The following is a 16,865-nucleotide window of genomic DNA, read 5'->3' on the forward strand; positions in this document are numbered from 1 at the left end:
AAAGACGGGAGCGAACGGCGGTTGAATCCGGTAATTGACTTGGAAACTCGCTCGAAGACGTCGTCGGGGTGCGTCCGCGCCCCCGGAACCGGCCGCGGGGGTGGGGCAGGGAGGAAATATTTAAATTCCTTCATTACTCTCTCAAAGAATCGCTAATACTTGCCCGGAATATTATTACTCTACTATTTTGCCCCGGCTCGCAGGTCGGGATCATTTCTATCTCTCGGGTGGTACTCCTCCGTTTCTCCTCCGGCCTCTTCCTTTCTCTCTTTCGCGGCATCTGCGTATTTAGATATCCTCCTCCGGTAATCCGATACTCCGCGAGTGCTCGAGAAACCAGGTTATCGCGAGTGGCTGCCACTTAACCCTTTACAATCGGTTCCAAAGGCGAATCGGTTGCATCGACCGCTTCTCCTCGGATGAACGAGTTCCGCAATTTCGGAGCCGCTCCCCGTCAAGTTGGCCGAGTGCCTTCGCCTTTGACATGGCTTTGCCCCGCGTGACCATCACCGTGAAATTAAGGTCTCCTTCCATTGTCGGTTTAAGGGAAATTCCTACGTTGACCGAGTACTCCTACGCCGCTCAAGAAATTCTGGACCCCGTTTATTCGCCTTTCCCACTATTTCGGATAGACGCAATTTTCTCACTTAACCGTGCATGTCGTGGAAATATGTTTTGGACAAAATATTGACTCGTGTCTCTCAAGTAATGCGGTTTTTTCTTACGTTGACCAATAGGATGAAAACGCGGGGCTTGTGGAGTGATCTTAATATAATGCATTTGTAGTGAATCGAAAATTAAATTGTACCTGAGGGAAGGTCAATTTGTAGATAGATTAAACTGACTGCAATTTCGAAATTAACGCTATTGAAAATCGTCGAGTTTAATTTACGTGCCGGATTGACAAATTTTGATTCGGGCACTCCCTGGAATGACATTGTTAAAATTGGTGGGCCCGTATAGGGTCCCAGAGGGATGCGATCGAAAAACTAGTAACATTTCTGAAATCTGCTGATTAAATGCCTCAAATTCCCCGACGAACTTTTCGGTCCATACGCACAAACGACCGAACGGACAAGAGCGCTACAGTAAAAATTTAACCATATCGGATGAAAGTACTTTTTTACAATAGTTTAACGCGTGCATTTTTAATCGACGAAAAAAGATTAGTTTACAAAATTTCTACGTTAGGAAAGTAAATTTATTTTCACATTGAAATTCACTTAAATTGTTTCTTATTTTTTGTCTTAATTATTTGAAGCAAATGTTTTATTAATCTCTACCGTGTGTACAATAGAAATATATTTTCCAAGAAACATGTCAGGAGTTATCGCAGGAATAAATATGATTTAATGTCTTTCATCGCAATATGTTGTTTAGGTATAGTATTGAAAACCATGTCACAAGTTTTGCTTTTGTTTTCAAAGTCTCTCTCTCCTCTCTCTCAACCTCTCGAAATCGATCGCTTCTTGCCACATGAACGAGCTCGGCAATTTCGGAGTCGGTTTTCGTCAAGTTGGCCGGCTGCCTCGCCTTTGACATGGCTTTATGTTACGAGGCCATCACCGTGAAATTAAGGTCCGTCTCCATTGACGATTTACGGGAAATTTCTATTCTGATGAAATCCCACCTAAGCTGGCCGCGTTAAGCGAAGTATCCGAATCTGCATTTTCCGGTATCTCGAATGAACGTAATCTTCTACCCTAACGATACATGCCCCATGAAATAGCGTCATACGAATAAGTACCCGAAAGTACGTTTAACAACTTTTCCGATGGGCTATTCCCTTAGAAATGAATAAAAAGGATTTCCTTCTTTGAGAGCCGATTGCCTTTGATTTTATGTGATAACGATGCAATTGGGTAACAAGTGACGATCGGCCTTAAAATTGTTACAGTATTCGGTGATTTCCAAAGATTTCCAGTGATTTCTGCTTGCGATTTCTAGCTAATTTCCATATCATTTCCTTAGTGAATGCCCCCTCGAACATTTTTTCAATACATTATAATATCTGTTAAAACAGATATTATAATTAGTTAGGCATCGTTTAAACGAAACGTTACTATTCAATGGAACTACATATTGAATTGAATAGAAGTGGTACAACTTTCGGGTTGGTAAATCATCTCTCCGATAGGAAATTGGTGGTTTCCAATTTAAAGGGTTTACCAATTATATCGGACAGCGAAAATATATCGAAGCAAATGACGCTCGGGCCTGCGCGTACCATATAAACCGTTAAACAGATTCCATCGATAAAGAAATTTCGATTCAGATAATTTTTCATTTCTCCTCGGTGAGAAATCCTCGATGCGCGTGATCGGCCGAGTGATTTTAATAAATCAAAATATCGTCCAGTGGCAGGCAATTAAAAGCGCATTACAGCGCGCGGCCCCGAAAGGCGCGCCGGACTGCTCATCCAAAATGGCGAGGCGATCCGTCCTCGCGAGTACGTATGATTGATGAAAATCTATCGACAATAAAAGCCGACGTGATCGACAAAATGAGGGAATTCGTTTCGAGGATTTGTCCCGCTGCAGCGTTGAGCTTCGTTTTTTTTTTTTTCGAGCATTTCGATCCTACGATTATAATTGAAAACTGTACTTTCTTTATCTACTTCTTGCAAACATCCCTGGTAGCATAGAATAATTTCTAAATATTTGTTTCTAATCTTTGCTAAATATCTCAAGCGACAGATTTTTTAAGATTTCTTGTAGATTTCATTCGAAGATATCCGAAATATTTGTTGAAAATCTCAATGACATATTTAGTCCCAGTAATTTATAAACATATATAGAAATTATATTTTTTAATTCTATGNGAAAATCTCAATGACATGTTTAGTTTCAATAATTTATAAACACGTATAGAAATTATATCTTTTAATTTATGAACATGTAATAAAAATACATTTTCTACTTCACGATTATTATCGGACACTTTATCTGGTATCAAAAGACAGGAGGAATTGTTCTAATACTTCCGTTCCGCTATTTCATTCTGGGAGCAAAACGTGTGATTTTAAATATTTTTAAAACGTTTGTAATGTATTCGGCAGATAATATTTAAAAGAAGAAAATATTTGTATTAAAGTGAAACGAAATGTTTTGTATATCTGGTAGAAAAATATGATGAAAACACATGGAGGTAATATTATAGTGATAATATTTTTAAGTAAACGTTTTGCAAATATTTTAAATGTCTGCTGAATATTTACAAAATGTACGATATTCGTTAAATATATAGAAAATATAGGACAAATATTTTGTGCTACTAAGGTATCCTTTAACTCGTATGGATGAATACAAAATGAATATAACGTAATGTACGTAACCTTCACCTATCGAGCAGCAGATAAGTTTTTGTAATTAGTTTAAAAGAGCTTACAGTAAGCGAAACCTTTGACAGAAACGAAGGTGACGGAAATTATGCGCGCTGTAGTATAGGCGAGACATTTCATAAAAATTGTCATTTCCTCCAAATAGAATTTCCACTGAACCCTTATAATACCTCATTTTATCCGACTCTTTTCTACGTCGTAACTACCCCGACACTTCGTGCGTCGCATTGCCGAGGAAAATGGCGTACTGTAGAAATAATGATTTGACATTTAGCACGGATATCCGACGAGCACCCTGCGCCCCGGCAGACGATCGTAATCCGGCATTATGAGTTACGACCGCGGAATTAACTTCCGTCGGTTTTTGCGTTTTTATCGGAGCTGCTTTTAGACGCAAATGCAGCATCGTTGCAGCATACTCACTGCACGCAGGTGCAACGTAACCGCGACGCGAGCCTAAGAACTTAGAAACAATTGGGCTTGAAATTGTAGAAAGAGTGGTTGGATGAAAATACACGAAGGATTAATCTCGGTGTTTCAGTGGAATTCCCAACTCTTTATGCCAGGAGTGAGATGAGAGGTTCTCACTTGCGAGGATTAATGTGGTCAGATAATGGCAGGTTATCCGCGCAGAGTCGTTTGCGATTTCCAAGTTTCGCAGTTACCCATTGGGCCAGCCTATCGATCACTTTTCCACGGGACAACTCCGGAGAAAGGTGCTCGAACGCGGGCATGGAGCACCCTCGTTACTTGAGACAGAATGGGTGCCGAGATGGATCGGTCGGCGGAAAAGGGAGAGGAAAGTCAAGAAAAGGGAATGAAAGATGGCGGGCCAAAGACTGAAGTACAAGGGCGGACGCTGAAGCGAAACGAATCACTTCCGGTCGGATGGCCGCCTCTTTTTGATCTCCCATCGGCTCACTTAGCTCTCGATTCCACTTTGCCCTTCTTCTTGGCCCTTATTCCGGTCCCCGATAGAACTCCCTAGCCCAACTTTTATTCCACCGTCTTTATTCGATGGCAATGTCCGCCGTGTCAACGTAAAAGTTGGCGGGCAAGTTGCTTTTTCACCAAAGTACACCAAGCCAATGGCGCCAATGGCTTCGGATATCTTCGGATACTTTCATCCCGACCCTCCTAGTTCTTCCCCAACTTCCGGAAGGAATTCCTAACTAATATTTGCGGCCACGATCGATCATTGCATAACACATTATTATAGATCCAGGGAAATCCGTGCACGTACACTGATGGATATGAACGTCTTCCCTTCATACTCTGGCGGCGCCGTATCCATACGAAATGAATTCATGAACACCAACAGAAAAAATATTAGAACCCAGCCTCTTTAAAAAAATATTAGAACTCTAGCCTCTTTCACCTTCTTAGGGGTTGAATTTCGCAAATTTCCGTTTTAGTGAGGACCTATGTTACAAAAGGAACATACCCCCTAAATTTCACGTTTCTATCCTCAGTAGTTTGGGTTGGACAATGATGAGTCAGTCAGATAGGAAAGATCAGTCAGTAAATGAAAAGGGATAATGCAAAATTAATAGATAAATGTTATGGGAAAAGTAGTGAAGTATCGTCAGGAAAAGCGATGAAATAAATAAAAAGAATAATTTGAAATAAAAATTCTTGACAACGGCGGTTGATAATGTTCGAGCGAATCGCGAACGTTAACTAAGAGAGCGAGGTGCCGAGTACAAATTGGTTGATTTTAATAAACAAAAGTATTAGTCACGATAAGGGTGTCGAAATACTGTACTCGGGGGGAATGGCGAGCAAAGAATTGCGTGGGATGGAAATTTTTGCAGGACACGGCGGTGGAATCGGGACACGAGGGAATCAGAAAGGAATCCGGAACCGGACACGGCCATTATGCAGGGATCACGCATTGCGGGAATCTCTGGGAGGGATGCGAAACGGACTCCGGTGGACGGAACCGAGCCGGCCGACTCTGGAGGCGTCAACGCAATAACGATGGACGCCGGACCCCGGAATCCGAGCAACTTCCGGAACGTCCCACCAACTCGGGCATTCCACTTTCCTTTACCACGGAAACTGCGGCGTCCCGAAGTGTTACGGGACGGCAAACTGCCTCGGAATCGGCGAACCGATGGCGGCCTAACGTTGTTTCCCTACGAGTTCCACCCGCCACCCCTGGACCGCTTTCCGGGCTTGTCAATGCGGTTTACGGGGTTCCGGTTGCAGGATTATTGCCTCCTTTGACGGGCATAAAGTTCATATCTGCTGGGGGCTAACGTTTCAAGATATTGCAACCGAATCCTACCTTTGCCAGGAGTAATTGCACGTTTCGTTATATTTTACTGTCAAAGTTGGTTGGACGTTAGGGGTCTCAGACTTGTCGGAGGTTGAATCGCTGAAATGACGATGGTTGCTGCTGTTTTTTTTTTGTAAATGTCACAAATCACCACCGCGTCGACTTGAGACTCATTCGGTGCAATTTCACATTTTCTTGAAATCTCGAAATTACGTTTATTTCTTTGAAACTAAATAATTTAATTCGACAGACTATAGCGAAAACGTTGCTTTTCAAGAAATCTTATTTATTTGCCTTTAATTTCTCGTAGTTTCCATTATTACATTCGTAGAACCCTTGACTTCGGCCTCTCGGTTACATACATAGTTCACGTGCAGATGAAAAAGATCTCGAAACGTACCGACGGGAATTTTTCGAAATGTCGAAATTAACACTAGGCTCGCGACGATTATCCTACTGTATGTAGTATCAACGGGGAACGCGGATGCATATACGATCATGTCTTGCGTACGCATTCGTTGAATGTCATGAATGTAGTACTCTGTCAAAAAATTCTACTACCCGTTTCTTACCAACCACGCATACCTGCAATACCTGCAATAAAGTATCTCGTACGGAGGACGAAATATATTAATTTCACGTTTGAAATACCATTAGAAGTACCATTCGCTTATTCAATTCTGGTTCACATAACTTCTCGATTAAAACCCAAAGTCCAATGCGAAAACATTTTATTCGTATCTCATCGAGCTGTGCCACTTTGGGGTGGACCAGCGAAACACGAGATCGAACTACCCGTCAAGGGGAGCTGACATTGTTTGTCCTCATTAGCCGCTTACACGAACCACCCACCTTGTGTTTGGCCCAATAAATGTGGAGGTGTTACCGAGAATCCGGACCTCATCCGCACCTCTATATCGCGACGGAACCCATCCCTTTGATCCAACAGTAGGTACTCGACAAATGAATACCTTGTTCGGTCGCCTGATGAAAAATGAACCATCACGTGACATCCGTCATTAACGAATTCGCATGGATAGAGAAGGTGCCCTTGATTCGCTTAACCATCGTTATCTCCTTTCATTAAGATATTCAGATTTCCGATTGCAAAGCTTGCACGTTCTCCCACGTAACTGGAGTATTAAAAATTAACACCAGGAGAAAAGCATTGAATTTGGGCGAAACCGCACAGTTCTAAAGTGCAATTACGGATATTAACGTGGCTTTAATTTGACAAATGACGGATATCAATGTGGGAGCAATTTATACCTCTGAAAAAACTGCAATTAAAGTAGTGAAAATCTAACGAAGACGTAAGTTCAACCGCGAAACTCGGTTGTCACCGTGGAACACAACAGTCCGCGTCATCTCATCCCGTTAATCACTCGAAGAAGCGATATTTTCTCTCTTTCAACCCAATTGAAAGTTTGACTGACACAACAGACGTTCCCTTGCACCCGCAGGATTTTTGATAATTACTTTCCGTTAATTCGCCGGCAAATTAGCTTTCCTCTGGAAACTCGGCTCGCCCGGTACCGCGCGTTCCTCTTCGTGGCGGGGATTCTCCGACCCTACGCATCGGGCAACTTTTCCCTCCACCGAGGATGCAAAATGGAAGTACGTTTTTCAACTGTGCTAACTGGAGTTCGCATATCCCGACGTTTACCTAGATCTCGGATGGCTCCTCGCAATATGCAGGCACATCCGGCCCTAACGATTGCCATCCGACTCGCTCGTACGCTTGACACGGATACGCACATTCGGTATACTTTTTAATTCTCTTTTAATCTCCGAGTTATTGCAGCCCCCGGGTACCGAGTCCATTCATTCGCATTGCAAATGCCGCGCATATGACTCTTCGCGGTCGCGGGGGCGAATAATGAAAGATCGTTTCCGATGCGAGACCGCTTTCGTGGCTTCTGTTCCTCTTTTTCTATACCCCTCCTCGGTTTCGCGTTTAACGAGCCCCCCTGTAGTGGCCTTACAGTCAGTTCTTCCCGTTAAGCTCGGCAAAATAGAATCAACCTACGAGGAGCCAATTTTTCCGTTCTGGGCGCAACGACAACGGGTGCAAGTTAAGCATCTAATATAACCAGCTCGTTCTCCGCCGTTGGAACAACGGAACAATAACTCCGATGTCAATTGCGGATATAATCGCGCGCGCTTTCTTCCGTTCCCCGTGAAGCACGCAACACGGTGGGAAGAATACAATTACGGATGCTTTGGGGCGATTAAATCGACGCGCCCTCTGTAAGAAACCGAGTACTAGTGAATCCTTTTAAAGTACATTTCTCGTATGCACCGAATAGCACGTGACAAGAGATTTCGATATTAAGCTTCCGATAAGATCATACAATATCGGTGCACTAATCTTTCTAGTCGCCATTTTTGTCCCGGCATTGGCTAAATAAAAAACGAATTTTCTTTGAAAAATCAAATTTCCGAAGTGTCAGGACATTCATTAGGTGTTCGCGATCGACGTGCCAAAGTTTCGGGTAATCTGGGGCAATACCCTCCAAGAAAAGGATCTAATTCGATTTGCTGCGCCCAAGACGGGATTCGTGACATCATAATCGCTTAAACTACTTCCTCCGTACAACTAACGTTCGACGCGTCATTAGTGGGTACTACCGTGCCATTAGAGAGCTGTCGCCTCAGAAGCGATAAGAACAATCAAAACCAGTCGTTGTCGGATTCGTACCGACTTGCGTTCGCCCCATAAATTCGGATAGGAACTCGAGCGGGATTCCGAATGCGAGCCGAATAAGGTGGACTCCACCGAGTCGGAAGCGATTCCGGAAGCGGAAGGATTTCGCGAGCCGACAAGCCGCGGTTGCAAAGTAATTCCGCGCACCTGCACCGCTAATGGCGCTGGCGTCGCCGGCCCGGCCGTATCGTCCGTACATAACGCGGTCACCTCCAGCGGGTGGAAAAGTGGGTGGCGGTGGGTGGCGGTGGGTGGCGGTGGGTGGCGGTGGGTGGCGGCCGGAGAGAAAGGGTCTCGCGCCCCCTCGCATCCGGCCGTGGTCTATCGATAACGATAATTGCGATAGCTTTAAAGCCGCACACACGATCCGTCCGGGGACCGGGCGGAACGGCCGCTTCGTCCCGGCCGGCGCGTACGGAGCTATGACACCGTTTCACCCATTAATGAATATTTATTGTCCTCTAACTCAAACTTAACGATCCCAGCGACCAGTCCTCCCGCCGCGCCCTCTTTCTCGTCCCCGTGGCCTTCGCGCCTCGCGTGGCCTCGCTCTTCCGTTCCGGCGCGGCGCCACTCGTAAATTATTAAACAAATTTCATTTACCCGCTCCGCATGTTTTCCGCCATACTTCCCGCCGTCTCCGCCCTGCCCGCCGTTCCGCCGCGTGCTTTGGATCAGTTTTTCACCAAAGAGGTCCAAAGTCGCGGCCCGCCGCTGCGGCTAACCCGGCTAACTTCTGATTGCGTTTATTCGTTACGTCGCCCAGCTCCGCGGAAACCTCTTATTTCCGAAATTGCGCGTTCCGCATACGTTCGCATCCACGACCAATGCGTGACGATTCACCCCTCGGTCTTGTCGCCTCAAAGTAGCGGATAATTATTTGCCACTTATTCCCGATGACTCCAGCAGACCGATTTAGCAAATGTCCGGTATTAGCGCACAAGGAAAAGTTAATTTCCGGTCATTTGTTCTACTTGAACCGTTCGTTCAAACGCGCCCGCGAGAAATGTACTTGGCGCGAAAGCGTCGCCTCAAAGAATTAAAGCGGAAATTATTTCGTTACGTTTCCCCCGCCCGTTAGCCCAATAAACCCAGGCGCACATCAAACGTAACGCGCCATCCCCGTTAGACTAATTGCACGGAAATTTCCGCTAACCAGACGTTTTCTTTCGCGTCCGCGGTAGCGATGGGTTTCATCCGCTCGCAAAATCGCCGCAATGACGGAGATTTAACCGCGGGGTAGCAACAGCGACGGGAGGGGTAAACCGAGACGAAAGGAGATGAAACGAGACGAAAGAGAGGCACTTCAATATTTTAGAATCCTCTTTCTCTCGCCCTCCCTCTTTCCTCTCCTCTCTGTCCGTCTCTTCTCTGGTGCAAGAATCGGCGACGTTCGCGGCTTAATGCAGGTGACAATTGGAGCGCGGCGATGCAGCGCCGACGGATCCCCGTAATGGAATGGAAACGTACTCCCCGGAGTTTCTCTCCGGTTTTAAGTTTTCCTCTCCTTGGGATTGCATTACGGATGAAGAAAGTGAAGTCCTTCCCGAGGACTCCGAGTCTCTTGATATCGCCGAGCGGAGGACTTCGACATACGGCGAGAGGGAGCCCGGAGAGACGCCATTCGCATAATGCAAGGGTCTCCTGGTGCATCCGAGTAAGCACGTGTCAAGCACCGAGGAGAAAATTGCGGAACTCGTTTCACCACAAGAGGGAGAAGATAGAGTTTAAATGAGAATAATTCCTGCCGCGATTAATGTCGATACATGGAGCCGAGACGGATCATTCCTGGTGGAGTACTTCGCGTATTGACGAGGACGATCTACCGGATGACGAGGAGGAGCGATAATCTCTTAACAAAGGACCTCTCCTAGCCGCGACGAACCAGAGATTTTAATTAAACGTAGTATTAATAAATTGATAATGCGTCCATAGTACTGGGAAGGAAGTAGGACTGGGTGAACGAATTTCACTTAAGTATCATCCTGGTACGTCGGCGAGTCACGTTCGAGTAAATTAACACGTAGAATTAAGGGAGTCTAAATTGAAAATTTATATACAGGGTGTAATGGTTAATATTTCGCATGTTTCTCAAAAGGCGGCAGATAGATACTCGTGAGTATGTGATCAACGATTTACGAGCTCATGCGGTATGCCAATCCGTCGTACTATGAAGTATTTACTGTTGTATCCTGTATAACGAGCAAACATGGGGGGTATTCACTCAGGATATTGCGGATTTGAATGCTCAAAATCCCGTAGAAATCAGCTGGAAATCGTTGGAAATCATTGAAATACTGCCGACATTATAAGGCCGAACGTCACTTGTTACCGAATCGCATTGTTGCTTATCATATGAAATCAATGGCAATCGGTTCTCAAAGAAGGAAATCATTTTCACCGATTTCCAAGTGAATAGCCCATCGGCAAATATACTGCTCGCCAAAAAATGGCAATACCAACAAATAAAAATCATACAAATCAGAGACTAAACATTTCATTACGTAAAGCGTTATCTTTTATTTTATTTATTTCACTTGAAAACCGAGGGGCCAAAGATGAATGTAAGAAGTAACGAACTGTAATTATGGGAATAACCCTTCCACTTCCTTAAACGGATCCTTTTGATCCCATGAGAACTTATACAGACTACCGTGCCATAAGAAGTTTCACAATAAAAAAAATGTACGCGACTCTGTACCCTTACTTTTGATAAGTAGAGCGACGTGTAAACGGTAATCAGGAATTCTGTTACATCCTGTACAGTGGAGTAGAACACACATTAAAATTCCACCCGACATTTCGACACGATTTTCGACAGGGATAGCAATCTGTAAACTGTGGGCGCCCTATACAGGGCCACCCTATACAGGGGAGGAAGAATACTAAACCGCCAGGACGATAGATATCAATTTTCGGGGCGGGTATCCGCGGAGACATCTGGGAAATGGGAGTTTCGCGATTTGCAGCGGTATCGCGAGCCGCCCTTCCGGCCCTGCCCCCAGGGTACGCGATCTAACAATTTATGGGGGCTTGCGTGCAGAAGTGCAGGGCATAGACACGTCGAGCGCGAATCCAGCCGACGGGGGTTGCGGGCTCGCCCCCAGACTCACTTCGAGCCGAGGAGCAACAGAGGGAAGATCCTTTGGCCAGCGAAGCTTGGATAATCGGGCTGCGAGCTACGGCCCTCCTCGGAGCTCGCTTTGCTACAGTTGCAGCTGCCCATTCGCGTGGAAATCATAGCGAGCTACGATCCATCGAGACTTCAAATCGTCTGGAATAGTTCCCAAGCGACTACCCCTGAAAATTCTTTCCCCCGGCAAGAAAGCTCTTTCGCCGCCGGGAGACAAGGGAACGTCTTATCAAGGCCCAAGACATTATCCGCGACAACGCCGATGTGTGCGGTCGTCGCCGACATTGATATATGGCCGCGTCGGAAGAGGTTTATTTCAAGTACCGTTCTTATACGTAAAACTGCCAGGGAACGTAATACTGGTTGATCATTTATCAAGAAAGGAATTATAATTAAGCGGGAGAAACGCGTAAAGATGGTACGTTATGTAGTGATTGTTCTTCAGGGAGGCGTTTCGCATAAATTCTGACAGAACGAGGCATGCGATCGGACGGTGTGCTCGGAATTATTAAATAATTTGTTCGTGGATAATTAGTTTGGAGATTTGTTATTGATTTGTAGATGATACATTGATGGGTTCAATAAGAAAAAAAAAAAAAATAGATTAATCTAACTTTACTCGCGATGTGATGATGATGAACAAAAAAATTGCATTCAGCCTAGGTTTAAAATGAGAAATTTGAAAGAGTGAAATTTACAAGAGTTCCAATAGCGGAGAAAAAATGATCTAGATGTTCCAAACGGTTCACTTAACGTTTCCCACGTATTTTTTCTCTATATTAATTTAAACCGCGAAATGGAATAATCTGTACAATGGGCGACTCACCTCTGTGCCTGTTGGTCTGCTTGTCGAACATCAGCATGGCGTCTTCGATCTGCAATAGAAACAAAAGATATATTTGCATAAGTATATTTAAGTACACGTACACATCATGCGATGCGTTTTTCCTCACATTCTTACATTTTCACTGGATCCCAACCTTACAATAATTATCAAAATACCATTCAACTCGATACATATATCTTCCAATCAAGAGTAGGAATTTCTAAGATCAAAACGTTCGTCACATTCCAAGGATGATTTTTAGAGTGCCAAAGAGAGCAAGTAGGTTCACTCATCTTCAGAAAGACTTGTTTGGATATCGTTAACCGTCCTCTAGGCAACCATTGTTTGAGAAATGATCAAAGTGACGTTTCCCTGGGGTGCTCTCCAGAAAGGAGCGGAGTCAGACTTCCGGTCCCTCGCGACGACGGTCAAGACATTCGTAATATTTCCTCAAGCATATAAATCAACCAGCGCATATCAACTTCCGTTTCTTTCGAGATTGAAACACGATTTTCGTTTTGACGATTGACGTTTCAAAAGCCGCGATGAATTAAAATACATGAGTGTCGCGCACGTAACACACGACTTTACTTCGAAGTGACAAATTTCTACTAAAAATGGCGGATCTTCTTATGCGATGTTTTTCTCCGCGAGGGAAAATAAACACCCAGGGGAGCGGGTTTTAATAAAACCGGAAGGAACGTCGCACGTGAGGTAAGACACGTTCACACGAACTCGTGGACACCAATCCTTTTGCCCTCTCTCGCTCTCTCTTTCTCTAATGCTCCCCCACACGGTATACGCCCCCGTTCATTATTCTTTCTTATTATCCCTCTGTCGCATTGCTCCCGCCATGACACTTCGCCCCCGCGCTTTTGTGACGCGAAGTCCCCACCAGTTAAATCCATGTCGGAGCATTTTGTTCGAAGCGAAGCTTATCCAAGCGGCAAGCATTCCCATTTTCATTTAGAAGTCATCCCCTTCCACCTTCTTCCGTTTGTGTCTCCATTTAAAAAGAAATTATTGAGACTAGTAACCTTCTTCAAAGACATTCTGATATGGAAATCGTTGCGATTGCACTATTAGAAATTGCATCCGTGCCCCGAATTAATCATTTAATAACATATTTTAGGGTCTGACTAACAAGCGTTTCTCTCTACATACTTTTAGAAATAACATCGGCAATGTTTCAGAAATGAAGGAAAAGCCCACGATGCTGGTTTTAGAACGGTCTTTAATCACTTCCGGGTAAAATATTCAAGGAGGAAAGAAACCAGAAACCTTGCGGGGAACTTTGCGATAAATAGGTCCCTAAGAGCGCAGATTTGGGAAAGCTGATGACGTCGTTTTCTTTGTTTTTCTTTTCTTCATATTTCATTGTACTATGATTTTCAGATACGCTAAGATTTGCGAAAGGCCGGCTTTGCTCGATAGAACTCGTTCCCGTTCCCGGTCGTCCATAATTCGCCGCGAGCTTCGAAGGGAATTATTTCCAGGTAACAATCGAAGAGAACGGGCAAAGAGCACCGGATCGATCGAACGTCCATTGTCGATTATTCCTGGCGGTGAATTACCTTGCTGTAATTAGGAGCACGCCTCCGAAAGGGCTCGCTTTATAGGACCATTTTTTATTGTTCCTCGCGACAATTAATCCGGATCGTTATTATTCCCCCAACAACAAGGGGTACGCAGTGACAAAACAAGCCGTTCGCCACGGCCTCTCTAATTTACTGTGCCCCGCGTCGCCCAATATGGCGGCCGCAATGTACTCAAGCAGCATGAACACTTATTACCGCATTTGCTCGCCGAAGGCGAATATCCTCGGGCGAATCAGGACTAGGAAATTCAAACTTCCCTGCATCATCGACAACACCGACGAAAATGTATCAAATTGCTGTATAATTATTACTATCTGTCCATTGTTCCCAAATATATGGTCGGAGGTTTGGAAATTCAGGATATTTAGAAGGATCTCTCTAATGTCACGTCGAAGAGGGAATTATAGAAAATAATTTGAGGGATTCAAGATGATGCGAAAAGAGGGGTTTTAACGATTAGTGATGGCCATATTTCGTTGATACACGTTTGATAAAAATACACGAACCACTTTGTTCGAAAGTATATCACACGATTACGAAGGCGATATAGAAAGCTACAAAGTGAGAATTCAAAGTGTCAGTAATTATTCTCAATGATTTAAAACGTGACAATAATCGAATATACTCAGGCCCTAAAAATAGAAAAGAAAGTGTACCTTTCGGATCACTTTAAAGGACTCGACATTGCCTGACGGAGTATCGAAACAGAATCTTGAAATAAGAAAGGACCGAAAGAAAATACAAGGGATGAAACGGGCGGATGGGACTTCCTAGATCTCAGGACTCGTCTGGAGTGCTGAAATCCTCTAGAGGGCTAACGAGGTGCTTCGCCCCACAAGTTCGGATCAAGGATCGGATCTCCTTGGGATAGATCGTGGATGGACTAGGATGGATGGCGGATGCGAGATCTCCGGTCCCTCGGAGACGAGGATCCCTTAAAGAGGTTCGCCGCGTATCTAGACGGCGACGTCGATGCACTTCGGGGTCGTTGATTTAAGCTCGCAAGAAAGTCCAGGAATTAAAGGTCCCCCTCGCCCCGACATCGAGGGACGCTGGAGCGAATCTTAGACGGATCCCTTCCTTTCCACCCCATCTTGACCGTTCCGTTTCCCCCTTAAAAGCTTTCTCCTAGGAGGGAAACGCCTCGTCCATTCCGGTCGCCATGTTCAATCGGGTTCCGAAAGTCCATCTCCAAGTTGGAACTCTCCGTCTGGATATTGCAAAAAAGATCCCGAGTTTGGGAATTTCGGATTGAGATTAAAGAGGGACATTTAAGTCGAGCTCCCGCGTAGAAGAAATCGATCGAAAGAGGAGATCCCTGCATTACATTCTTGTAACACAGGGACTTTATTCTTCTCCTCCAAGCAATACTCGAGAAAAGAAGGGTTTATCGAGAATAAGACTTCTAAGGATTGAAAAAAGGATTTGAAAAAGTCAGTGAACGCTATAATACGAATTTCTCTGTGGTATAAATCCCTGTGTTAAAAACAATCTAATTTTATAACATTTTCTTTCACAATACCACAAAATTATGATACGATGTTATAAAATTATAAATTTGTTTAGAAGTTTATAATAAATTATTCTATTTTATTCTAGACGCAAGATTTATAATTTAGCTACAACGTTATACCCTGAAAGTGTAGGAATTTTGTAAATATTCTTAACAGCGTATTATTAATTAATTATTTAAGATTCATTGTTATTAGTCATTTACACGACTTCGCATCGTTTTAAAGATTTTCAAAGATAGATTCCGTAAAGTAAACGTATTCCGTTCGCATCTTTTGTAGACTTCCGACGTAGGGAACATTTCGAGAGGGAGCATCTTCACCGAGGGTCAAATTTAACACTGTGACGCCAAAGTTGGTGGACTATTCCATCTTCCGCGTCACTTCAGTAAATTGCTCACCACAATGGCGCAAATAAGTCGCACGAGTAGGTAGAAATAGTTGGAAGGTCTAGTGGTAAAGTGGTCGACCTCCGAGCGGGGTGAATCCATTTCACCGTATCGGGGAGAATTCCGGGTCGGATCGACGCCATTAAAGTACCTTAGATGGGACGGGGATGAAACTCGAGATTCCCTCCTTCGGGCGGAAGTCGAAGGTGGAAAGCGGGAATATACGCCGGAAGAGTTAACGATACAAGGACGAACCACAGCTGGCATTGAGAGGATTTCGAGTCGGGGGACTGGACCAGGTCTGGGCATTCAGGCTCGCGATAGGGTCGGATTTGCCGAGATATCGGTCGCGATCCTATATTAAAGATCCAATGTAGGCAGACTTTGGTGACAGGAGGCCAGGGCCACTACGAGCACCCACTTCTCTGGGCAGAATATCGCGATTTAATATCGCGACTTCTCTGCAGGCGCGCCGGAAGGCAAGAGAGGTCGACGTAATCCGCTTTCATATCTCAGCGGCTGCCGCCTAGGAAAATACTATAATAAGCAGGGACACGTTGCTTCTTTCAGATCCTGATGGGGAGTTTCAGTTATCCCTCTTGTACGTTAAATGATCCTGGGGTCTCACGCGAGGAGGATCGAAGAGGCCTTTTAGATCAGCTCACCGACATACGAGTCCCTCCCTAATTTGAAATGTTGTGAAATGTCCTAAAAAAACGTTGCCGCGCGAATTTCGGAACAATATTGCATATCATTTGGAGATACTGCATAATTTCATCGAAACATGATTCTTTGTGATGATTTAAACAGACGTCACATTGACAGATGAGAATTTCGCTTTACTCTCTTCGATTGGTACGTTGGAGCATTAGTACATACTTTATGTGAAATATGTCGGCGTCAATTTGCAAAGTTGATTTTCGAAAGTTCTTCGAACTAAATTGTAAAATGGTAAGAAGTTTGCGTCCATCTGCATTGATCGATATGCCACACCCTTCAAGAAGGGAGTAATGGGCAGACTTATTTTAATTTTTATTTCATTCCGTGAGGCAACTTCCTTGACAGTCATTACGGGGACAA

General features: G+C 44.4%; 1 protein-coding gene across 5 annotated transcripts in view; it reads right to left on the bottom strand.

The window, feature by feature from the left end:
- Positions 1-16,865, bottom strand: part of LOC105698252 (RNA-binding protein Musashi homolog Rbp6) — a 710,904-nt gene that overhangs the window by 76,495 nt on the left and 617,544 nt on the right. For all 5 annotated transcript variants that reach the window (XM_012422318.2, XM_012422317.2, XM_012422320.2 and 2 more), the window contains one exon: positions 12,288-12,336. In XM_012422318.2, coding sequence (XP_012277741.1) covers positions 12,288-12,336 — 49 coding nt within the window. The remainder of the gene's footprint in view (positions 1-12,287; positions 12,337-16,865) is intronic.

This window comes from Orussus abietinus, unplaced genomic scaffold (genome assembly GCF_000612105.2).
Source record: "Orussus abietinus isolate OABI.00-Male unplaced genomic scaffold, Oabi_2.0 scaffold14, whole genome shotgun sequence".
NCBI lineage: Eukaryota > Metazoa > Arthropoda > Insecta > Hymenoptera > Orussidae > Orussus > Orussus abietinus.